Here is a 23,406-nt window from a genome sequence, read left to right on the forward strand (position 1 = left end):
TCAGGAGCTATCCAAGTGGCTCTGGCGTGGGGCAGGTGTGCAAAGCTCTGTGGAGGGAGGGACAACAAGTTCACTGAGGATCTCAGAGGGCATGTCAAGAGCAGCTGGGACCCAGCCCTGCCCTGGAGGTTTACATCCTCCCCAGGGAGACAAGTCTCATGAAGCAGGAGGGATCAGTCCACACCATGTGTTCACTCTTAATTCTTTTTTTTAAGGTTTTTCCCCCCCAATTTTTAATTTTACTTCTTATTAAAAGAGAGAGAGAGAACACATGTGTGTGTGCAGAGGGGTAGGAAGGGAGGGGCAGAGGGAGAGGGAGAGGGAGAGAGAGAGAGAGAGAGAGAGAGAGAGAGGGAGAATCTTAAGCAGGTTCCACACTTAGCGAGGAGCCTGACGAAAGGCTCAATCCCATGACCCTGGGATCGTGACCCTGAGTCAAAATCAAGAGTCTGCCGCTCAACCAGCTGAGCCATTCAGGTGCCCCTTCCCTCTTGATTCTTCGGGGGGCACTAGCCAGGCCCTGGGGACTCACCAGCAGGCACAACCTGGCCCCTGCCCTCAGGGCACCAGGACCAGAACCCACAGCCTTGAGGGACCCTGGTGATTAATGCCAGGAGAGCATGCTTTTCATGCCTTGACGGCTGGGGGACTCGGATTGGGCGGGGGCACTCAGCAGGGTCGGGTGGCAGTCCGGAGAAAAGGCAGGCTCGGGTCTGGTGAACAGTCACCCCTGTTCCTGCAGCTTTTCCTTAAGAACCTGGATGAAGTGGCCCCCACAGTGTGGATGTTTGGCCAGATGGTGCAGACTCAGCATGTCCGGGTGTGGCCCCGTGGCCCCCACAGTGACACCAACCACAGCACCTCCCCGTGGGTGGAGCTGCTGGGCTGTGAGCCAGGTACGGGCGGGGCTGGCAGTGGGATCGGCGGGAGTGGGAAGAGGGACAGACAGGAGCCCTCAGCCCTCCTCTCCCACCAGTGTCCCCGCTGGTGGTGCCCCTGTGCCCAGGGGCTGGGCACCGCTGTGCCAGTGGTGAGTGTGCCCCAAGGGGAGGCCCGTGCGATGGCGTGAAGGACTGTGAAGATGGCTCTGATGAAGAGGGCTGTGTGCCCCTGCCCGCGGACACTGGCAGGTACGGGTGCCCAGCTCAGCCTTGGAGGGGTCAGCCACGGGAGAGATGTCCTGCACTATTTCCCTGGCCTTGCGTGCTGCGTCAGTGCAGCTGGGTGCCTTTGGAGGCCCCTTCCCACCACGGGATTCTAGGATCCTCGGCCATTTTCCTAGAGTCTGGAGGTCACTGGTTCTCAAAATGTGGCCCCTGGACCAGCAGCAGCAGCGTCACCTGGCAATTGTTAGCAATGCAGATTCTCAGGCCCGAGCTCAGCCGGGCTGAGCCGGACACTCGAGGGTGGGGCCCAGAAATCTGTTTTACAAGCCCTGCAGGGGGGTTAATACGTTGAAAACCACTGGGATAACGTCTCCTTTGTCTAGTCTTAGTGGGCATGCCCTTTTGGAGTGCCCCAGCCCTGCCCTGCCCTGCCCTGCCCTGGGCCCACCTTGGGGGCGCTGACCCCCCTGTCCGGGTGGTGGCTCTGAAGCTGGGAGAACCCCTGGAGTCCCTTGGTTATTTTTCTTCCCAGAGTCTGGTCCACAGCCGGGACCCCAACTCTCTCCTCCACCCAGCCCGGACAGCTGTCCCCCCAGCCCAGCAAGGTGAGTGGGGAGCTGTAGGCCCAGCAGGTGGGGTGCGGGGCATGGGGAGCCCCGGTCCCAGGGCCTCAGCAGCCACGTTCCCTCGCCCTGCAGTCTCCCTCTCTTCGCACCTTCAGCCAGCGCTGCCTCCCCACGTGTCCCTGGTCTGCTCTCGCAGTCCACTTCAGCCCGTGAGCCTTCCGGGGGCCAGCCCGGTGCTGGACTGGGGGCTGGAGGGCAGAGGGGCAGAGAAGCACAGGGCAGGTGCCTGGCCTGGAGGAGTTTGGGAGACAGGAGAGGCCTTCACCCCCAGGTGGCAAAGTTATGCCCACAGGGCTGGCAACAGGGCATCAGACACTCAGAGGTGGGAAAAGCCTTACTTGTCCCCAGGGTCCCCAGAGGCTTCCTGGAAGAGGCTTGAAGGATGGGGCATCTGGGGCAGTGGGGTCTGCAATGTGGAGACGAAGGATGGACACTCTCCCTCTGGAGAACAGCCTGGTCAGGGACCCAAGGGGAGAGCGACCATAGCGCTGAAGCCCATGTGTGTGGATACTGGGGGGAAGACGGGGTTTGGGAGGGCAAGAGCAGAAGCAGAATCCTAAGTGGGTCAGCGAGAATAGCCCCTGGGTGTCAGCCCGGAGGTGTTGTAGGGAAGTGAGTCTCCACCCCCCAGCTGGGCCCTGTGCTGCAGGGACAGGGGAGGGGCCATGGGACATAGGTGCGTCCCAAAGGCAATGAGAGCTAGGTCCCTAGTCTCAGGTGGAATTGCCCTCGGGGCCCTGGGCTGTATGGGCAGCTGACCCCTCTCCCTCTGCAGGGTCTGGCAGATGCAGAACGCTGGCGTCCCTGGCGAGGGTCATCTGTACCCCCCACAGGTATGTACCCAAACTCCAGGCCCCATCCCCACCCCCCTACCCTGCCCACCCTCTCAGGGCGAGGGGCTATTACATCTCGGCATTCAGTCTTCTGACACCTGACATCCCTAAGTGAAGCAGGATTGCTTCTAGAAGGAATACTTGGTCACCGTGGAGGACACCTTGGCTAAATCCTGCCCCTGCCCGCCCTCCCGGACTCTAGGGTTGGATCCCCCAGACTGGTTCCCAGGGCTGAGCGTGTGCCCTGAAGTATGGTTGCCTTCTCCAGACCCCTGGCCAGGACAGGGGCTCCCCGGGGCTGCGGGGTGCTGCCTGGCCCCGCCTGTGCCCCCTCTGGTCACCCATGGATGCAGCCAAGTACCCCTTTCTGAAGGGTTTGCTGGCCGCGCATGTCTCTAAGTGGGCACGGGGAACATGGGGTCACCAAGTTAGCATGTTCCTAAACTGGACAAGGAAGGGGCTCCCTGAGGGTCATGTACCAGCCTCCCTGGTATATGGACAAGGACAAGGACAAGGAAGGGGCTCCCTGAGGGTCATGTACCAGCCTCCCTGGTATATGGTCAAGGACAAGGACAAGGAAGGGGCTCCCTGAGGGTCATGTACCAGCCTCCCTGGTATATGGTCAAGGACAAGGACAAGGAAGGGGCTCCCTGAGGGTCATGTACCAGCCTCCCTGGTATATGGACAAGGACAAGAACAAAGAAGGGGCTCTCTGAGGGTCATGTACCAGCCTCCCTGTGGCTGCCTGACCTTTCACCTGCACGTTAGCCTGAGGAGAGCTGTCTTCAGAGCAAGGCCGGAAATGGGCGGGGCTGTCAGCTGGCTGTGGCTTGGCTCTGACCTCCTCTTTTGGGAGATGTTGGCTTGCCTCACCACCTCTCTGGGCTCTGTTTTTCCATCTGTAAGACTAAGAGGTCTAAGTTCGACCCCTTCCCGTGAGTTCCAGCGAAAGTCATCCAGGAGCCCGGCTGGCCCGTCCTTCTGTGTTTTTTGTGAAAAGCAGACGAAGCAACTTGTACCATCGCTTGAGTCCGCAAGATGCAGGCTATGTGATGAATTCTAACGTCACGCTGAGTCTGGTTCTCGAAAACTGGCTGTGTCATAACGTTAATCCTTTGTTGGGCAATGAGAATCTCGAACCCCCTTTTCGCTGTAGCTGCCAGGAGGTCATCGGGTGCAGACTTGAATGTCCCATTGTGCTGTCGGTTCCTCTTGGAAGCTGCCGTGTGTGGCTTCTTGAGAGTAGGGTACAAATCTCAGCTTGACACTAAGCGCTTTTATGCTTTCATTTAAAACCCTCTTGTGCTCCTTGGGCTACCAAGTTCCACCTCATTTGTGGTCTGAAGTCCCTCAGAAGGTGTGGTGTGGTCTGTGCTCAACCCTGCACCACCCAAAGCCTGGATACCCCTTTGGAGAACCCATTTCTGCTTCATCTCACGGAAGGGAAGCTGGAGGGCCTCACCTCTCTCCTTCCTGCACCCACAGGGAAGGGGCCAGTGACTCAGGTCCCAGACTCCGAGGCTCCTCGCTTGAGTCCTAGGGAATCTGTGCAGACCATGACCACCCCCCCCACCTCCCAGCCTGAGGCCAAGGCCCTGAGACCAGGAACGACAGCCATGACAGAGCTCCCCCTGCACCCCATGAGTCCAGTGGCCCCTGCTGGTAAGATTCTACCGTCTTCTGCCTGCTAAACCTATGCATCTGAACAACTCCCCGTCGGAGAAACAGGCCCCTGGAGGTTAGCCGCTTTGCCCAAGATCCCACAGCGCAAGGTCAGAGTTTTGGTAGGATCAGGCCTAGGACCAAGTCTCCTGATACAGTTCACTGTTTTTCCATTATCCCAAGAGAGGCGGGAAGAGGGGGCACACACACCAGATGCAGGAGGAGGGAGACTGGGGGCTGAGGGAGGGGGGACGTGGTGGGCAGGGTCCAGTCAGCTGGCTGCGATGGTGCCCACAGGCCAGAGTGTCGCCCCGCCGCCCTTCCCACCTGTGCAGTGTAGCCCAGGCCAGGTGCCCTGTGAGGTGCTGGGCTGCGTGGAGTGGGAGCAGCTGTGTGATGGGAGGGAGGACTGTCTGGACGGCTCCGATGAGAGGCACTGTGGTGAGTAGGGGACCCTGCAGGGCTCCCCGGAGGGTTTGAAGTCATGTGGGTAGCAGTGACCAAAGGGCTTTAGGTTTGGGGAAGTCTCTGCCCCCTATTCCTGGCTCATATGGGAAGGAACTGTGAGGCGCTAGGGGTAGCAGAGAGTGAAAAGAGCCTGAGTGGGTAAAAACAGCTGGGAATGTGTGTGTCTTTGGGGATGGTGACGAGGGCAAATGCAGTAGGTCTTAGGTCATGGCTTGTTTCATAAACCCTGTCTGATTTTTGAGGAGACTCATCTATCCATCCATCCATCCATCCATCCATCCATATATGCATACGTCCACCCACCCATCCATCTACCTACCCACCCACCCATCTATCCACCCACCCATATATCCATCTATCCATCCATCCACCCACCTATCCATCCGTATATCCATCCATCCATCCATCCATCCATCCATCCATCCATCCATCCAAAGTAGATCACTGTGCTCAAAGCCTACTCTCTCAATCAGGGAAGGGCCACCCCAGGGAGTATGCATTCAGGAAGAGGTTACCCCAGGGAAGGAACTGTTGTTCTAGACTGCTTGATGTCTTTCTAGACCCCCCAGGAGCCATTAACAAGCAGAGAGGCTGGGTGAGAGCCTGTGCAGACCAGAGCCCATGATCTCCCCCCTCACGTGTAGACAGAAGGCTGTACTGAGTGTGGGGAGCTTCAGGAGGAAGGAGGGGCAGGGTCTCTGGTTGACAAGTGTGTTCTGCTTTTGGCCCGAGGTTGAAGGGGCTCAGTGTACCACCCAGTCAGGAATCACTTCTGTGACTCCCTTCCCCTCACCTTGCTGGCAGCGAGCGCCGCGCCCTTCCCGGTGCCCACCACGGCCCTGCCTGGGCTGCCGGCCTCGAAAGCCCTCTGCTCCCCAAGCCAGCTGAGCTGCGATAGCGGGGAGTGCCTGCCGGCCGAGCGCCGCTGTGACCTGCGGCCTGACTGCCAGGACGGCTCTGATGAGGACGGCTGTGGTACGGACCTGGCCAGGGGACACCTCTGAGGGCCCCGCTCCTGCACGAGCCCCCTCTGAGTCCTGCGCACCCATCCCCTTGCAGTGGACTGTGGGCTGGCGCCCTGGTCTGGCTGGAGCAGCTGCAGCCGCAGCTGTGGGCTGGGCCTCGCCTTCCAGCGCCGGGACCTGCTGCGGCCTCCCCTGCCTGGGGGCACCTGCCCGTCCGACAGGCTCCGCAGCCAGCCCTGCTTCGTGCAGGCCTGCCCAGGTGACTGGCACCCAGGCCTCCTCAGGACCCCGCCTCCCCCGCCCCTCCGCCCCCGGAAGGGACACCTGGGGTGGATTCCTATCCGAGAGCCACCTGGGGGAGTGCCCTTGCGCTCTTGGGGACCCCGGTGTCTGGGCTCCTCTCCACGACTCTAGGGGGACAGCCCCTTCTGAAGTCACAGCCCCGTACCTCCAAAGGGCTTAGGAGGAAGGCTGCCCCTGGCCTTGCCCTTTTCCTGCCTGAGTGGCCCTGGATGGGTTCCTACCCTCTAGTGTGGGGACTGGATCGGTAAAGTTGTTTCCACTTCAGAGTGAGGGTGTTCCCAGGCTGTGCCTAAGGCCTCCTAGCCCTTGTGTTCTGTAGGTGCGAGGGAGTAGTCCCGACCTTGCCTCTGCTCCAGAGAGGGGTTTCCCACACCTGGTCTCCTAACCTGGTTTTTTCTGCTGCCACCAGGAGGAGCCCCGCTCCAGTCTCCCCACTGCCCCAGCCCTTTTCCAGGGACCAGAGCCTTCATCCTGGGAGGCACCTAGAGATCTTTGCTCAAGTCCCTCCACCAAGGGGAGGTTTCCTGGGACAGGAGAAGAGCCTGTTGAGTCCCCGTGGTGCTGCCCTAGGCCACCTAGCTGGCCACCACACAGGCCACCTTGCTTTCTCCAGCGCGGTCTGAGTCTCCTTGGGCTCACCTGGTCCGCCTCCATCCTTTTTCCCCCCACAGTGGCTGGGGTGTGGGCTGTGTGGGAGGCCTGGGGGCCCTGCAGCGTCTCCTGTGGGGGTGGCCACCGAAGTCGGAGGAGGAGCTGCGTGGATCCTCCGCCCAAGAATGGTGGTGCTCCCTGCCCTGGGGCCTCCCAAGAGCGGGCACCCTGTGGCTTGCAGCCCTGCGCGGGTGACACAGGTAAGGGAGCAGGGCTGGGCAGGGGCATCCAGGGATGGAGCCCTGTGGGGGTGGGGCTGTTAGGGAAGGTCACCGGGCCTCCTGCCACCCGCCCCACCTAGTGTCCCTCTCCCACCAGACTGTGGGCTGGGCCGTGTTCACATCAGTGCTGAGCTGTGCCAGCAGGGGCTGGTGCCACCATGTCCGCCGTCCTGCTTGGATCCTGAGGCCAACAGAACCTGCAGTGGACGCTGTCTGGAAGGTGAGGCACACCCAGCAGTCAGGGTGCGGCAGACAGAGCCCTCGGGAGGAGGATACTCACCAGCCTTCGGTCTCCAGCCTCCCCGCCCCACTGCCCCCCTGCGTGGGGCTGAGTGCCCTCCTGCCTCCACCCCAGGATGCCGCTGCCCCCCTGGGCTTCTCCTCCATGATGGCCGCTGCCTGCCCCTCTCTGAGTGCCCTTGCCTGGTGGGCGAAGAGGTGAAGCAGCCGGGGGTGCCCTTCCTCCTGGACAACTGCAGCCGCTGGTGAGGATGTCTGCTGTGGCAGGGAGTGCCTGGGTCAGGGGACCAGCCCCTCTCCACGCCCCCCTTCCCAGTCCTGACCTCCTCGGCCTCTCCCTCCCCTGCAGCGTGTGCGAGAAAGGGGTCCTGGTGTGCGAGCCCGGGGGCTGCCCTGTGTCCTGTGGCTGGTCAGCTTGGTCCTCCTGGGGTCCCTGTGACCGCTCCTGTGGCTCTGGGGTGCGAACTCGGTTCAGGTGTGCAGGACGGAGCCATTGTGGCGGGGGTAGGGGGCAGGGAGAGGAATATGGGAGAAGGAAGGGAAGGGGTGCTGGAGGGTAGAGAAGGTGACGGTTGGAGAACAGGTGACCGGGAAGACAGGAATGAGGGCAGGCAGAGGAGAGCGGGTGCCCAGGCCGCCTATCCCCCCCAGGTCCCCTTCCAACCCTCCGGCTGCTTCTGGGGGTGCCCCGTGTGAAGGCAACAGGCAGGAGCTGCAGGCCTGCCACGTGGAATGTGGGACAGGTAGGTCAGGAGCCCGGATGGGAGCCTGCTACTCACCCCCCAACCCTCATGCCTGCCTTCCTCCTCCCAATTCCCACCCTGGGGACAGGGCATGACCGATTGGGCCGCCGGCCACCTACATGGGGTCAGTGCGGCCTTCTGGTCCAGGAGGCAGCCCCAGAAGGGGCCTTGATGCATGGGGCTTTGTCGGGGACAAGACAGAGGGTGAGGCCCAGGCGGCACCCCCCCTCCCACATGCCCAGCCCAGGCTGGTCTTGGGGGGCTGGGGTGTCCTGAGAGCAGGGGTGAAGCTGGTCCTGCTGGCCGAGTGAGTGAGGGTGGGGCAGGCAATCAGGAGCACACAGATGCCAGATGAGGGAGCCCAGGCTGTTTCCCTCTTTCGTGGCCCAGGGTGAGCAGAGCAGAGCAGGTGACGGCAGAGGTCTCTGCAGGCAGATGGGACAGAGGCGAGAATAGGAGTTGGGAGTGCGAGCATGGGTCTGTGGGGTCTGGGCCAGGCTCTCATAGCAGAGGAGGGAAGGAAGGGGGAAGGAATGGCTGCTGGTGCACCGACAGGTGTCTTTGGCGACTGGGGTTTCTAGCATGGAAGAGAAATGAAGGATAGGCGTTTAGAAGACTCTGGATGAGTTGATCTGGGGGAAAATGTGAGGGTGGGTGGTGGACATGAGGTGCCAGCCGAGCTCACGGGTAGAGTGTGGCCTGAGCTGGAGCTTGGCTGAGCAGGAGCTGTGCTTCGAGAGAGAGGCCTGGGCCTGGAGGTGGGGGGGGGGGGGGTCCTACCTTCCACTTTCGAGGGGCAGAGGCTTCTCAGACCTGACCCGGTCTCCCTCCCAGCTCTGCCAGGAACCCTGTGCAGAAGGCCTGTCCTTTTCTCCTCCAGAGACGCTGGGCTGGACGCTCTGGGAGCCCTGGTCCTCCTGCTCCAGGAGCTGCCTTACCCTTGGAGGAGGCCCTGGGTGGCGCAGTCGTTCCCGGCTCTGCCCCAACCCCGAGGACAACTCCTGCCCAGGAGAGGCCACCCAGGAGGAGCCCTGCAGCCCCCCTGTGTGCCCAGGTGTGCCCCCTCTGTCCCTGGAGTGGCCTGAGCACTAGGGTGGGATGAGGAGCAAGGGAGAAGAATGACCCCTTGGGCACCTGGGGCAGGGAGGCTAGAGCAAGCCTATTGTCCCGAAGAATCTCCTCCACCCCCAGCCTGTGACTCACAGGGTGGGCCGGGCCTGAAGGGACGTTTGGGACAGTCCTGGAGGCGTGGCCCTCCTGCACCCCGTCCCCTACCCGCACCTTTGCCGGCGTCCGTGATGACGAACTTGGCTCTTCCTGACAGCGCAAAGCATCTGGGGTCTGTGGGCTCCCTGGTCCACCTGCTCAGCCCCCTGTGATGGGGGCATCCAGGTTCGTGGGCGCAGCTGCTCCGGCTCCACCCCTGGGGACCCCGAGTGCCAGGGACCTCACAGCCAGACCAGGGACTGCAACACGCAGCCCTGCACAGGTGCCAACCTCCCCCTAACCCTTGCCGTTCTCTACCCAGCCACGTCCAGCCAGGCCCCCGGGGATTTTGACCTCTCTCCACCCCACCTTCTCACATCACTGACCTCTGGCTCCAGGTCAGGCCATACCCTGAGCTAAGAGACTCCCGGATTTCCTGTGTCTCCCTCCTCTGGCTCCCATACCCTGAGGACCGGGCACTGGTCCCCAGGCTTTGCTCCTCCCTGCCCAAGGTCTCCTTCCCAGGCATGTGGCCGAGGAGGTCAGACTGGCCTCTGGGCAGAACCACTCACTGCAGGAATTTCGAGAAGCAGGGCCAGCCCTTCTTTAGAAGCCCTTGGCCCCATTCTCCCTGTCCTTTCTCCTTTGAGCCCCCACTCCTGGCCCAGGTGGCTTCTGTCTTCCTGCTCTACTTCCAAGGATATTTGTATTAAAGTCAGGCAAAGCTATGAATCTTTACTGGCAACCTTTCAGACACTGGAGCGAGCCTGCAAGGGAGGGGGAGTGGGAGGGGTTTCCCGTGGCTCCTCAGTGCTGCTCCCCGACCACCGACCACCGGCATGTAGCTTCCCCTTGGCCCCTCCAACCCCTGGCCCTTTCCTCCTGCCCATGCTGAGACCCTGTCTGTCTGCCCGTCCAGCCCAGTGCCCAGGGGACATGGTGTTCCGTTCGGCGGAGCAGTGCCGCCAGGACGGGGGCCCCTGCCCTCAGCTGTGCCTGGCTCAGGACCCTGGGGTGGAGTGTACCAGCTTCTGCGCCCCCGGCTGCGCCTGCCCCCCTGGCCTTTTCCTGCACAATGCCAGCTGCTTGCCCCGCAGTCGGTGCCCCTGCCAGCTGCACGGGCAGCTCTATGCACCGGGAGCAGCGGCTCGGCTGGACTCCTGCAATAACTGGTAAGCTGCCAGCCCGGGGGGGGGGGGGGGGGGGGGAGGGGGGGGAGGGGGGGTTGGGGGGAGGGGGGAAGGGAGGCGAAGGGCGGGGAGGTGATTTGTGAAGGAAGCAGGGGCTGGAGAGGGTCTTCTACCCTCCCTTTCAGTCACCCCTGTTTCTCTTCCCTGGATGTTGAGATCCACTGGGTTTCTGCTCAAACACCTTGAAGCCCCCAACACTCCAAGCTGACACCAGGCCCTGCTGGCAGGGGACACGCGACCCCGCCCCGCCCCCGCCCCCACCCCCGCCCCGCCCCGCCCCTGCCCCACCCTGCCTTGTGCTTCTCTCATTTTTCTTTCCTTTTCTTACATTTCATTTCATTTTCTCTGTTCTTCTTGTTCCTCTTCCCTTTTCTTCCCTGTCCCCTGTCCATCCCCCGACCCCCCCCCCCACAGTCCCCTTCATTCTTCCTCTCCCCCACCTCTTTCTCTTTTGCTTTTTCCTTCTTCGATTCTTTTTCTGGGACTTCCACGTATTGGACGGGGGGGGGGGGCAACTTGAACACGTTTGTTGGAGAAAAGCAAAAGGAGAGAAAAGCACACTGTTCTTTCCAAGAGGCTCGCACTGGGGTGTACTCTTTCGAAATGGCTCCTACCTGGCCCCGTAGAGCTGCTCAAAGTCCTTTCCAAACTGTGTGATAAATACAGACGGAAAGGAAAGCACGTAAAGGTGACTCCTGGATAAAAGCGTGGGACAAAGGACAGCACAGTGCCTCGGGCATCAGGGAGCCCACGGAGGGTGGAGCTAGGCGGGAGGGCCTGGGTGAGAATCCTCAGTCACCTCATGAAGTTCGAGGGGGCCACGGGGCTTTACTTTCTAGACCCTTCTGCGGGTTTCACTTCTGTGCCTTGGACTTCTGTGCCTGGCCTCGGTGGTGTGCCGGCCGGCCGTGTCCCCCTGGGGGCAGGTACACAGAGCTCCAAGGGGCGGGGCCTGACGGTGGCCATGATGGATCCTCTCTCTGCAGCACCTGTATCTCCGGTGAGATGGTGTGCACCTCAGAGCCCTGCCCAGGTACCCCGATGCCCAGGAATCAGCAGTGGTGGGTCCTCAGGGATCACAGGGGATGCTGGCCTCTTTAGATCAACTCCTGGGGATGTCGATGGTGCCCCAGGGAAGTTGGGGACCAGGGATGACCTGACCTAGCTTCACACCCACTGTGCCCCTCCCCGTACCCACCCTGGCAGTGGCCTGTGGTTGGAGCCCCTGGACCCCCTGGAGTCTCTGCAGCCACAGCTGCAACGTGGGCATTCGGCGGCGCTTCCGGGCGGGCACCGCACCCCCAGCTGCCTTCGGGGGTGCTGCGTGCCAGGGCCCCAGTATGGAGGCCGAATTCTGCAGCCTGCGGCCGTGTCGGGGTGAGAGCTGGGACTGAGGTCCTCAGAATCCCCCAGAGAAGAGCCAGGAAACACTCCACTCACTCCCCCCTCCAGACCCCAAGAGCGGTACAAGGGCCTAGTGTAAAAGATGCCAGGAGGATGTCCCCAGAGAGCCCCGAGAGTCATTCCCTAAGAGGGGTCCTCCGTGGAGGCCAGCCCTGCTCCAGGCCAGGGAGGAGTGAGGTCTCCTGGGATGGGTTGTGATCCTGTAGGTTCGAGAAAGAAGGGGTCTGGGTGGAGGAGAGGGCTGTGGTGGGTGTGGGAGGTAGGGCCCGCAGTGACCTGGGCTGCCACTCCAGGTCCTCGTGGGGAGTGGGGCCCCTGGTCTCCGTGCTCCGTGCCCTGCGGCGGTGGCTACCGGAACCGCACCCGAGGCAGTGGCCCGCACAGCCTTGTGGACTTCTCCACCTGTGGTCTGCAGCCCTGTGCAGGTGAGGGCTGTCCCCACCTCCTCCACTGCTCCCGTACCCCCAGTAGCCATCCCCCCCAACCCAGCGCCCTGTCAGCCCCTCCCTGTCACCCCAGGAACCCTTCTCCCTGAGCTGCCATGCAGCCTGTGACCTCCCTGGCCACATCTAGAGCCGATGCCTCTCCTGGGTTAGGAGCCCGGGAAAGAGTTTACTGTGCCTGGGCTGGTTATCAATTTCTGTGACCCCAGGGCCGGTGCCTGGCATGTGTCCCGGGGGCCAGCGGTGGCTGGACTGTGCCCAGGGCCCTGCCTCGTGTGCAGAGCTCAGTGTCCTGCAAGGGACTGACCAGACCTGCCACCCTGGCTGTTACTGTCCACCTGGGATGTTCCTGCTGGTGAGTGTCTTCCCTGACCTGACCTCCCAGCGACCTGGGCAGGGGAGAACCAAGGGTATGGGGCTTGAGAGTTGAGGAAAAAGCACTGAACTCAGGGCTCATGGCTCAGCTCTGCCAGCAGCCAGCAGGTGACCCTGGGTGAGACACGGTCATGCTTCCCTGGACCTCTCTTTTCCCATTTGTGAAATGGTGATAGGTCTACAAGATCTTTGTGATTCATGCCTCCTTGAGTGCTCTGTTGTCTTATGTTATCATTAGTCATTTATTGAGCACCTGTTGCATGCTTAGGCTTGCGATGGGGGTTCCACCATGGGGAGAAAGTAAAGTCCGCCCTCATGAAGCCTCTGGTCTGGGGAAACCAGACCCAGAGCGCCTAGAATGGAGGTAGAACCATCCTTACACAGGAAGTGAGCTTTGCATACTGTGGAGCTCAAAATGCAGACTGGCGGGGACTGGGTCAGTGACAGCGGGCTTCCCGGAAGAGGTGATCCTGATTTGACTGTCAGAGATTGCAGGGGGTGGAGAGCTGGAGGCGGCACTGCTGTTGGAAGGCAGGGAAGTGAGGCGGGCGCAGTGGAATTTGGACAGAAGCTTGTGGGGTGGAAGGAAGGGTTTACAGGGATAAATTGCCGGAATGTGGGGTGTGGCTAAGGGGCCAGAGTCCAGCGGGGTCTGAGTTCAAATCAGACTCTTCTTCTGGCAGCCCTGTGACCTTAGGATGCGTGCTCCCGTGCCTCTGTTTCTTCATTTGTCAAGTTGGGGTAATAATGTGTCTGTTCATCAGGGTCTCTGAAATGATGAAAGGGCCTCCCAGGGCCTGGCCCACACCTCACTACATTTGACTTTGAATCGTGTACTGATGGGTGGCAGTTTTGTTTTTTTTTGTTTTTGTTTTTGTTTTTAATTTGAAGCATTAGCAACTTTTGTCCAAACTTCCTGTATGCATAATTTCCAAACTTCCTGTATGCATGATTTCATCAGTTTTAATTTTTTTGATATAAACATAGAGTTGTTGTTGTTTTTTTTAAAAACATCGTTGCTATACGGATCACGTGTTTCGTATTTTGTTAGCTGATTTCATGGGCATTTGACAGTTCGGTCTCATGTCCTGCAATTGGAGATGGTCTTTTTCCTCCCAGAGATTGGGGGGGGGGGGTCCATGCCCCTCCCCCATGGCTCCTGTAACTGCTGGCGCAGGTTTTCCACAGGGTGGTGACAGAGGTGTTTGTGGAAGGAGGCTGGGTGGCGTTGGAGGGTGGGAGCCTGAGGGGTGCTGGGTTCTGACTGCGGGGAGCGGGTTGGGCCAGACCCACCTGGAATCCAGAAAATGATGGTTTTTGATTCCAGAACAACGTGTGTGTGCCCTCCCAGGACTGCCCCTGTGCCCATGGGGGGCGCCTTTATCCCCCGGGCAGCGTGGTGCTTCGTCCGTGTGAGAACTGGTAAGACCCCCACCCCACCCGATGGTCCCGTGACCCGGGGGCACCCTGCTGTCCCTCCTCAGTGCTGGGGATGATGGCCTCCAGTGGGCCATCCCCCTGGGCCCACAGGCACAGCCGGTCAGCAATCTGGGGCCTGTGTCCACACCATCCCCACCAACCTTTCTCTTCTCACCTGTCTCTGTCTGCTGAGGCTGCAGCAACCACACAGCAGACCTGGGGCTTGTCTTCTGACAGTTCAGGAGACTAGAAATCTAAGAGCAAGGAGTCAGCAGGGTGGTTCCTCCTGAGGGCCGGGAGGGAGAATCCATTCCAGAACCTTCTCTTCTGTGGTGGCTGGCGAGCCTTGGCGTCCCTTGGCTTGTAGCTGCCTTCCTGCAACCCGCTCAGGTCGTGATCTCATGGTTCATGGGTTCAAGCCCCGTGCTGGGCTCTGTGCTGACAGCTGGGAGCCTGGAGCCTGCTTTGGATTCTGTGTCTCCCTCTGTCTCTGCCCCTCCCCTGCTCGTGCTCTGTGTCTCAAAAATAAATGAACATAAATAAATAAACAAGTAAATAAATAAAGACACCAGTCGTATTGGACCGTAGTGCCCTCACTGTGACTTGCTCATCTCTATAAAGACATTGTTTCCAAATCAGGTCACTTTCTGAATACTGGGCGTTAGGGCTTCAACGTGTGAATTTGGGGGAATACACTTCAGCCTGTGACAGTGCCTCCGAACTTCTGCTGTTTTCTTCCAGCTCCTGTGTTTCTGGGCTCATCACCAACTGCACCTCCTGGCCCTGTGAGGAGGGTGAGGAAGGGGCCTCGCACCTGACTGTGCCCCCTGCTTGCTCCCCACCAGGGGCAGAGTTGGGGGAAGGGAGAAGGGGTGCTCTGCCCAGGCCAGTGCCTCCAGCCTGCGCTCACTTCATCCTCTCTCTCTCTCGGCCTTTCCCTCGTCTGTACCCCAGGTCAGCCCACGTGGTCCCCCTGGACCCCGTGGAGCGAGTGCTCGGCCTCCTGTGGCCCTGCCCGACGCCACCGGCACCGTTTCTGCGCCAGGCCCCCCACCGCGGAACCATCCATCCTGGGGCTGCCGTCCCCACTGACCTTGCCTACGCCTCTTTGCCCAGGCTCCGATGCTGAGGAAGAGCCCTGCCTCCTGGCAGCATGTGACCGTGAGTCCTGCGGTGCCCAGGATGGTGCCCTCCATGCCCTGTGGATACCTGCTGCCTTGCGCCAGCTGGCCCCCAGCCCTGGCCGGCCCCTCCCCCAGCTGCTCTTTTGCTGTCATCCCAGGAGCTGGGGGCTGGGGTCCTTGGGGGCCCTGGTCCAGCTGTAGCCGGAGCTGTGGGGGGGGCCTGAGGAGCCGGATGCGAGCCTGTGACCAGCCTCCACCCCAGGGCCTGGGGGATTACTGCGAGGGGCCTCAGGCCCAGGGAGAGGCTTGCCAGGCCCTGCCATGCCCAGGTACCTGCCAGGAACGGGGCACAGGGGTCAGGGAACACTATGGAGAGATGGGCTGGGGTGGGCGGACCCACATGGCTCTCAACCCACCCTGTCCCCTTCCCCAGTGACCAACTGCACCACCATTCAAGGGGCTGAGTACAGCCCCTGTGGCCCTCCCTGTCCTCGCTCCTGTGACGATCTCGTGGTGAGTCTGGCTCCCTCGGAATGCCTGCCTGACCTCTGGCCCCAAGCGTCACTTTGCAGGAGGGCAGGGTGTGGCTTTGGGTCATGACCTCTTTGGGCCTGGGGCAGCCTGGCACTGGTGAGGAGGGATGGGGTCAGTGCCCATCAGACTGGCTCCCCTTTGTTCCAGAGACCGTCTCAGGAGTGAACCTCACCCAGCAGCCCATCAAGCCTTTCTCAATTTAGACATTTTATTACAAAGATTCCATAAACACAGAGGGAGGGGAGATCATTCCATTACATCATCTCAAACACCGTGAGCCTTTTGGCGCATACACCCTGATTCTGAGTGTACGTGTGCTTGTGTGTGAGCCTTCATGGAATGCCTGTCCAGGACCATGGAGAGGGACAGAGGCAGGCGCAGACAGGGTCTCTGACCCACGGAGCCTGCAGCAGTGTGGCGCGGAAGCGGGCCTGAATCAAGGATGCCGAAGGGACAGCCTTGGGGCCCTGTGCAGGGCCCTGTCTGAGAGGGTCAGGCAGGAGCTGCACAGGGTGAGCTGGGAGGAAGGAGGACAAGTGCCTGGCTCCCAGCTTCCCCAGGGGACCCCACCTCCTTCCCAAATGACTCCCCCCCCCACCCCCGCCCCGCCCCAAGCCAGCTTCCATTGCCCTGCTCCCTGCGTTCTGGGAGATGCCTCGGTTCCCAGGCACTAACCAGGTCCCCCATGGAACCCTCCACAGGATTCACATTTGGAGGACACTCCCACCCAGGGAAGCCCTTCATGGGCTCTCTTCCCCTGGGGAGGGGACACGACCGAAAGTGTTTTATTTTATATATAAAATTTTTTTAAATGTTTATTTTTGAGAGAGGAAGAGAGAGAGGGCAAGCAGGGAAGGGGCGGGGGGTGGGGGGCGCGGAGGACAGAGGATCCGAAGCAGGATCCAGGTTCTGTGCTGGCAGCAGAGCTCCCGATGCGGGGCTCGAACCCACGAACTGTGAGATCGTGACCTAAGCCGAAGTCGGACGCTTAACCGACTGAGCCCCCCAGGGGCCCCGGAAACCGTGTTTAGAACATGACGATGACTGTGAACTGGAGAACCACGCCTTCTGCCTCTGCACACCCCTCGGCCTCCTCCTTCGCCTCATCTTTCCCCTCCCTGCCCCTTCGGCACAGTTTTCTGCTGACCGGAGCCCCCCCACTTGTTGTCCCCCAGCACTGCGTGTGGCACTGCCAGCCCGGCTGTTACTGCCCTCCAGGCCAGGTGCTGAGTGCCGACGGGGACTTCTGCGTGCAGCCCAGCCACTGTGGCTGCCTGGACCTGCTGAGCGGGGAGCGGCACCGCCCAGGAGCTCGGCTGCTGAGGCCTGATGGCTGCAACTACTGGTGAGGCGGCCATGTGGGCAGAAAGCAGGTGCAAGGCTGAGGGTGGGGTGCGCCTGAGCTCTCCCGGGTCTCAGCTGCCATAGGTTAGACTCCCACAGTCCCCGAGGAGATGCGGGCAGGCACTCTGAAACTCTGGTCTGACGGGTGGGGAGACCGAGGCAGCCAGCTCTGTGCATCTGCTCTCTGGAAGACGTGGAAGGCTGGGTGTGTGCTCTGAGGGGAGGGCGGGGTGATAGGTATGATGTTCCTCCTCGCTGGCCGGCCCCCGTTAGCAGCACACTGCCTGTGGTCACACCCCAGTAGGACGCACTGGTCAGCGACCTGCAGGGAGCCCGCAGGACACCCGAGAGGTCCCTGAATGGGACAGGGAGAAGGGTCTAGATGCTCTGGAGAATGGCGAAGGGGCATCCGAGAGCCTGAAGGGAAAGGAGGGCGTAGCGGTGAGGGGAAGGGAAGAGGCAGCCTAGGAGGGGCGCATGTGGAGAGCACAGGCAGGGCTGAGCTGCTGTCCCCCTTCCTGTGCCTGCATGCCCTGCCCAGCACCTGTTCAGAGGGGAGGCTGAGCTGCACAGACCTGCCTTGCCCAGGTACGTATGTCCCAGCTCAGGGGGAGGTGAGGAAAAGCGGCCAGGGTCACAGTGAGGGCTGGGACTGGGGAAGGGATGTCTGTGCCCCAGTGCCCTTCCATTGTCCCCTGCCGCAGTGCCTGGTGGCTGGTGCCCATGGTCGGAGTGGACGGCGTGCTCCCAGCCCTGCAGGGGCCAGACGAGGACCCGCTCCAGGGCCTGCGCTTGCCCCGCCCCTCAGCACGGGGGCGCCCCGTGTCCCGGGGAAGCAGGGGAGGCAGGGGCCCAGCATCAGAAGGAGACCTGCCCCAGCTCGCCCGAGTGCCCAGGTGAGATGCCCCCACTTGTCTGCTCAAATCTCAATAGGCCGGGCACCTCCTAGGCCTCCTAGGGCAGTTGATGCTGTCTTCCCGGCACAGTGGACGGAGCCTGGAGCCCATGGGGACTGTGGTCTTCCTGTGACGCGTGCCTGGGGCAGTCCCATCGGAGCCGGGTGTGTATCTGGCCCCCCACCCCTGAGGGAGGCAGGCCCTGCCCTGGGGGCCACAGGCAGAGTCGCCCCTGCCAGGACAATTCCACAAAATGCACAGGTGAGGGCTTCTGTAGAGGTCGGGGAGGGTCCCTTGGAAGGCTTGGGAGACACGGCCTCTGGCCTTTGTCCCCAGTATACGCATGCATGTCACTTGCTTTGAGAGGCAGCATTTAGATCCCTCACCTTGTGGTCCTGGGACGAGGTGGAAAGTCAGGCGGCTGGGGGTGGTGAGGCAGGAGGGCTTGCCCCCTGAGTCCTGGGATCCTGCAGGATGGGCCCCTGCTCAGCGTCTGCCCTCTCTGCTTCCTTCCCGCCACAGAGTGTGGGGGTGGCCAGGGTCTTCTCCCCTGTGGGCGGCCCTGTCCCCGCTCCTGTCAGGACCTGTCTCCCGGGAGTGCGTGCCAGCCGGGCTCGACGGGCTGCCAGCCCAGCTGCGGGTGCCCCCCTGGCCGGCTGTTCCAGGACGGCCTCTGTGTGCCTCCTGCCCTCTGCCGCTGCCAGTACCAGCCTGGAGCCATGGGTCAGTGCTTCCCTCCGTGCTCTCCCCATTTCTCCCGAGCACCGCGGTGCCCGCCGGCCTGGCCTCTGCCTGTCTGGCCCCGGAGCCCAGCCTGGGCTGCAGGATGTCGCTCCAGGCGTTAGTGTCTCGTGCATCCCCCCGCATCCCTGCTCCAGGCTGGGGCTTCCACCTCCCAGGCCCAGGATCTGGGGCACCGCGGGGTGTAGGCTGATAGGGAGGGAGGTAGAAGGCAGTGGGATAGGAGGAAGGGTTGAGGGTGCGGGGCCCGCTGAGCTGTCTGGGGTCCCACCCCGACCCGTGCCCTCAGGGATCCCTGAGAACCAGAGCCGGTCAGCAGGGCCTGGGCTCAGCTCCTGGGAGAGCCTGGAACCCGGAGAGATGGTGACCGGGCCCTGTGACAACTGGTGAGTCAAGAGGAGCAGGGAGGGGGTGGGCTGCAGAGCCGGGCAGTGGGGGCTCTTGTGGGAGTTGGCCAGGGTGCTGTCTTCTGAGGCCCCGTCCCTTGTCCCCAGCACCTGTATGGAGGGCGTCTTGCAGTGCCAGGAGGTGCCCAGCTGCCCTGGGCCTGGGGTGTGGGGCTCCTGGGGCCCCTGGGAGGACTGCAGTGTTTCTTGCGGGGGAGGGGAGCAGCTCCGCTCCCGGAGGTGTGCCCGGCCCCCCTGCCCTGGGCCTGCCCGCCAGAGCCGCACCTGCCGCACCCAGGTCTGCAGAGGTGAGCCCCGACCGGGGTCTGCCCTTGACGGATTCCCATGTTGGCCTCTGATGCTGACTCATAGGTGCCTTTGACCTCTTCCGTCCCATCCCCCCACACTGCCCTTTCCCGGGGCCAGTGATGGGCCTGTGGAGGAGGAAGTAGCCAGATTCAAGGAGGGGAGCCTTTGGGAGGGTGTGACATTGGCCCTGAGGGGCACAACCCAGGGAAGGTATTGTCTGCACAACTGGGGAACTGTGGGAAGGTGGGTACTGGGGTGAGTAAGCAGGCCGCGGGGTGAGCACAGAAGTAGCCATTGAGGGCAGTGCAGGCCAGAGCTGGGCACTGACCCGAGTGTTGTCCCAGAGGCTGGCTGCCCGGCTGGACGTTTGTACCGGGAATGCCGGCCCGGCGAGGGGTGTCCCTTCTCCTGTGCCCACGTCACTCGCCAGGTGGGCTGCTTCTCCACCGGCTGTGAAGAAGGCTGCCACTGCCCCGAGGGCACCTTCCAGCACCACCTGTCCTGTGTCCAGGTCAGAACCCACTCAGCCAGGAGCCCAAGACCCTCCCCTCCCTTCCCCTCCCCTGCCTTTCCTCCCCCTCCCCTGCAGCTGCTCACCTCTGCAGACTCTGTGGCCTCTGGACAGCTCCCCGCTTCCTCACGTGACCCCAGGCAAGCACGGTCCTATGAGACTGTCTGTGTGAGTCAGGCAGGGGCCGAGCTCCCAGAGCAGACAGCTGAGGCCGTGCAGGCTCTGGACGTCGCTGGGTCCCTGGAGTGGGGAGCTTGTCTGGGCTCCTGCTCTTTCAGCAGCCGCTGTTCCTGGCTCTCAACTCCAGCACGGAGTTGAGTCCTCCTGGCCAGGACTGAGGTGTGGCCAGGTGCCCCCTCTGGCTTCTTGCAGGCTGGGACAGGCAGGCTGGGACAGGCAATCGTGGGTCCTCGCGGTCCCCCTTTCCCTGCCAGACCCCTGCGGGGAAGCATACCCAACCTCCACTCTGCCTGGCCCCAGACTCCTCGTCTCCCGCTGTGGGGTCTGGACAGCAGGCCAGTGTCAGCTCTGCTCTGCCAAGCTCTATGGGCACGTGGGGATTTCCTTCCCAGTCTTTAATCCTACCTAATCGTGAAACCGGCGTCCAGGGGCTTCCCCCGGCCAGAGTTCCAGCCATACTCAGAAAGGCCTGAGCAGCCACCTGGTCCCATTTGCTTGACTTAGAGCTGATGACACTGAGGGGGCCCCAGGGAGGGAAAGGGACACACTGAGTCATGCAGTTATTGGCAAAGCTAGGGATCGGGCGTCTGATTCCTGGCTGAGGCCCTTTCCGCCTGAGTGCTCCCTCCAAGTCCTGCCCCCTGGGGGCCTCCTCTGGTCCTGCCTGTGTCCCAGCTGAGATCTGTATGCAGGAAAGCTCCTGGCCATTACAGGTCTAGCTCAGAGGCTACTAGGCTCTCAGGTTCACACCCCTGACTCAGGGAAACGGCTCCCCTTGCTCCAGGGAATGCTCTTCTGGTGCCCAGAGCCCCCCTGAAACCTCACATGTCCTCCCCCCACCCCCTCGCCCAAGGAGGTGCAGAGGGCTGGCACCTGACCTGTGCAATTGCCTTTTCTCCTCCCTCCCACCCGCCAGGAGTGCCCCTGTGTGTTGACCGCCTTGCTGCTGCAGGAGCTGGGGGCTGCCGGCACTGACCCGGGGGCTCACTCACCCATTTTGGGAGAGGGCGGTCAGCCCCTTGGGCCTGGAGATGAACTGGGCTCAGGCCAGACCCTCCGTACAGGCTGTAGCAACTGGTGAGGGGGACGGTGAGGGTGGGGGAGAGATTTGGAGTCAAGGGAGGGGGAGGCGTTGGCTGCCCTGGCCCTGCCTGGCCTGGGTAACCTTGGCTGTGTCTCCTGCTCTTTGGGATGGAGACGCTTGCCAACATCCCTTTCTCTCAGGGTCTATCCTGCCCAGCCCCTCACCCCCATGCTGTTTCCCCAGCTCTTGTGTGCATGGGAGGCTGTCTTGTTCAGTGGGCAACTGCTCTAAGGCCGCTGATGGCTTCAGTCCCTGGGGGCCGTGGGGCCCGTGTTCCCGCTCCTGTGGTGGGCTGGGCACCCGCACCCGCAGCCGCCAGTGTGTGCAAGCCTCACTCGCCCCGGGCAGCCAGGGCTGCCGAGGGACCCTCCAGGAGCTCAAGTACTGCCCCAGCCCAGACTGCCCAGGTGAGGGAAGTGGGAAGGGAGAGTCTGGCCAAATACACCTCAACCCTTCCGTTGTCCTTTCCTGTCTCTGCCCATCCGAGTTGCTGTCTCTGGATCTCTCTTCCTCGCCTGCTAGCTCTGTGTGTCTCTTCGATTCCGGTGTAACCAACGTTTCTGGAGCTCTTGCCAAATGCACCACGCTGTGTGTGTTAGGGGGATAGTGAGGACTCTGACCTTGGAATCCAGGGGCTCAGATAACCCATTTTTCAGCATGTGGTGAGCCCTGTAGGAGGGCACGCATGCTATGGAAGATTGGGGAGGTTGAGAATTCTCCTGGAGGGTCAGTGTAGGAGGGCTTCCTGGGGAGGCAGCATGTGGGGTTTGAGGAGGGAGAGGACCTTGACAATCATTGGAGGGGAAGGAATGCCAGGTAGCAGGAGCGGCTTGAGCCAAGGCCTTGCTGCCATGAGGAAGTACTGTGCTTGGGGCCCAGAGGGTCGGTGGGAGACCAAGCTGACGAGGGGCTGAACCAGATAGTGATGGGTTTGGAACGTGGCCACCAGCTTCAGGTTTGGTCCTGGTGCGGCGCAGGCTCAGAAACACTGAGCAGGATTCTTCTTTGGCACAGGGGCTGAAGGGTCCACGGTGGAGCGAGTGACCAGCCTTCCAGGTAGCCAGACTCCTTGGGTCCTGGCCCCAGACTGCCTGCACCCTTGCACACGGCCTCCCTTTGGGAAGAACAAGTCCAGGGCCTCCTCCCTTCCCAGCCCTGCTTCCTGGGAGGCCTGGAGCCCAGGGTTGACTCGTCAGGAGGTGCCCCTCCCTCCTCTCCCCTCAGGCGGCTGGGGCCCATGGTCTCCGTGGTCCCCGTGTTCTCGCACCTGCACAGACCCCGCTCACCCTGCTTGGCGTGGCCGCGCTCGCCTCTGCCTGGCAAACTGCACCGGGGGGGACACTTCACAGGAGCGCCCTTGCAACCTGCCCTCCTGCACAGGTGCGCCTTCCAGTCTTGACCTCTGACCCTGACCTATGTCCAAACCACGGCCATCCCGTCTAATCCCAGCATCCTCCCTCAAACAGCTCATTCTGGCTCCCAGCCCTTGTCCCACATCCAGCCCCCAACATCTAATACTCCTGAAGCAAATCCTGAACTCTCAGCCTGACACCTAATCATGAACCCGTGTGTGACTCTGGACCCTGGGTGCTTTGTGTCAGCCCGGCAACTGTTGGGGAGCCACCGCCAGCACCCAAGAAAACCCTCACTTGTGTGTGTACTGAACAGTCCCCCCGAAATTCCCATCCAAATCCCTCAGTACCCTGTGAGTCTGTGAGTCTGGGGCGTAGTTGCCAAAGCCCCACAACAGCCAGTGTTAGATCCTAAACAGGAGCCCAAAGGTCTGGATGAGGTCACGGCTGGCCCTGGCAGACGAGGAGGTCTGCCCCCGAGCAGAGCGGGGCGGGCTCCAGCTCAGCTTTGTCTGGTCCTGTCCTGGCCCACAGAGCTGCCGCTGTGCCCCAGCCCTGGCTGCGTGGCCGGGAACTGTTCCTGGACGGCCTGGGCCCCGTGGGAACCTTGCTCCCGAAGCTGCGGGGTGGGCCAGCAGCGCCGGCTGCGGGCGTACCACCCCCCGGGGCCTGGCGGGCACTGGTGCCCTGACATCCTCACCGCTTACCAGGAGCACCGCTTCTGCAGCCTGCGGGCTTGCCCAGGTGAGGCCGGCCGCCGAGGACCAGGACGCGCCCTTCCCTGGCATCACGTGCCCCTGTGGCGCTTCCATCTCCGTGCACGACCCTGCCCCAGGCGCCTGGTGCGTGGGGGGCCCCCGCTGCCTGAGCCAGATCCCTCACCTGGCCCTTCTCTTTTCCACGCAGTGCCTGGAGGCTGGTCACGCTGGAGCCCCTGGTCCTGGTGTGACCGGAGCTGTGGGGGGGGCCGGTCCCTGAGGAGCCGCAGCTGCTCGAGCCCCCCCCCCAAGAACGGGGGTGCCCCCTGCGTGGGGGAGAGGCACCACGTGCGGCTCTGCAATCCCGGGCCCTGTGGTATGGCGGTGGGGAC

General features: G+C 62.0%; 1 protein-coding gene across 1 annotated transcript in view; it reads left to right on the plus strand.

The window, feature by feature from the left end:
- The window catches only part of LOC124523043 (SCO-spondin-like), a gene marked incomplete at its 5' end in the record, with an annotated part of 53,688 nt that overhangs the window by 18,714 nt on the left and 11,568 nt on the right, over nucleotides 1-23,406 (plus strand). The window contains 39 exons of the mRNA XM_047094793.1: nucleotides 743-896; nucleotides 977-1,130; nucleotides 1,639-1,711; nucleotides 2,508-2,565; nucleotides 4,051-4,227; nucleotides 4,525-4,668; nucleotides 5,500-5,670; nucleotides 5,755-5,919; nucleotides 6,635-6,814; nucleotides 6,933-7,055; nucleotides 7,191-7,320; nucleotides 7,425-7,550; nucleotides 7,727-7,818; nucleotides 8,699-8,872; nucleotides 9,143-9,307; nucleotides 9,944-10,196; nucleotides 11,201-11,247; nucleotides 11,421-11,591; nucleotides 11,912-12,043; nucleotides 12,271-12,416; nucleotides 13,764-13,858; nucleotides 14,597-14,649; nucleotides 14,810-15,016; nucleotides 15,138-15,308; nucleotides 15,413-15,492; nucleotides 16,689-16,858; nucleotides 17,399-17,445; nucleotides 17,562-17,753; nucleotides 17,844-18,014; nucleotides 18,276-18,476; nucleotides 18,784-18,880; nucleotides 18,989-19,188; nucleotides 19,534-19,700; nucleotides 20,797-20,957; nucleotides 21,148-21,371; nucleotides 21,979-22,020; nucleotides 22,189-22,344; nucleotides 22,851-23,060; nucleotides 23,223-23,390. Of these exons, the coding sequence (XP_046950749.1) occupies nucleotides 743-896; nucleotides 977-1,130; nucleotides 1,639-1,711; nucleotides 2,508-2,565; nucleotides 4,051-4,227; nucleotides 4,525-4,668; nucleotides 5,500-5,670; nucleotides 5,755-5,919; nucleotides 6,635-6,814; nucleotides 6,933-7,055; nucleotides 7,191-7,320; nucleotides 7,425-7,550; nucleotides 7,727-7,818; nucleotides 8,699-8,872; nucleotides 9,143-9,307; nucleotides 9,944-10,196; nucleotides 11,201-11,247; nucleotides 11,421-11,591; nucleotides 11,912-12,043; nucleotides 12,271-12,416; nucleotides 13,764-13,858; nucleotides 14,597-14,649; nucleotides 14,810-15,016; nucleotides 15,138-15,308; nucleotides 15,413-15,492; nucleotides 16,689-16,858; nucleotides 17,399-17,445; nucleotides 17,562-17,753; nucleotides 17,844-18,014; nucleotides 18,276-18,476; nucleotides 18,784-18,880; nucleotides 18,989-19,188; nucleotides 19,534-19,700; nucleotides 20,797-20,957; nucleotides 21,148-21,371; nucleotides 21,979-22,020; nucleotides 22,189-22,344; nucleotides 22,851-23,060; nucleotides 23,223-23,390 (5,647 nt within the window). The remainder of the gene's footprint in view (nucleotides 1-742; nucleotides 897-976; nucleotides 1,131-1,638; nucleotides 1,712-2,507; nucleotides 2,566-4,050; nucleotides 4,228-4,524; nucleotides 4,669-5,499; nucleotides 5,671-5,754; nucleotides 5,920-6,634; nucleotides 6,815-6,932; nucleotides 7,056-7,190; nucleotides 7,321-7,424; nucleotides 7,551-7,726; nucleotides 7,819-8,698; nucleotides 8,873-9,142; nucleotides 9,308-9,943; nucleotides 10,197-11,200; nucleotides 11,248-11,420; nucleotides 11,592-11,911; nucleotides 12,044-12,270; nucleotides 12,417-13,763; nucleotides 13,859-14,596; nucleotides 14,650-14,809; nucleotides 15,017-15,137; nucleotides 15,309-15,412; nucleotides 15,493-16,688; nucleotides 16,859-17,398; nucleotides 17,446-17,561; nucleotides 17,754-17,843; nucleotides 18,015-18,275; nucleotides 18,477-18,783; nucleotides 18,881-18,988; nucleotides 19,189-19,533; nucleotides 19,701-20,796; nucleotides 20,958-21,147; nucleotides 21,372-21,978; nucleotides 22,021-22,188; nucleotides 22,345-22,850; nucleotides 23,061-23,222; nucleotides 23,391-23,406) is intronic.

The sequence above is a fragment of the Lynx rufus genome, unplaced genomic scaffold (genome assembly GCF_022079265.1).
Source record: "Lynx rufus isolate CCGP_SWC_20201006 ecotype Redwood Valley unplaced genomic scaffold, mLynRuf1.p SCAF_4, whole genome shotgun sequence".
Taxonomy (NCBI): domain Eukaryota; kingdom Metazoa; phylum Chordata; class Mammalia; order Carnivora; family Felidae; genus Lynx; species Lynx rufus.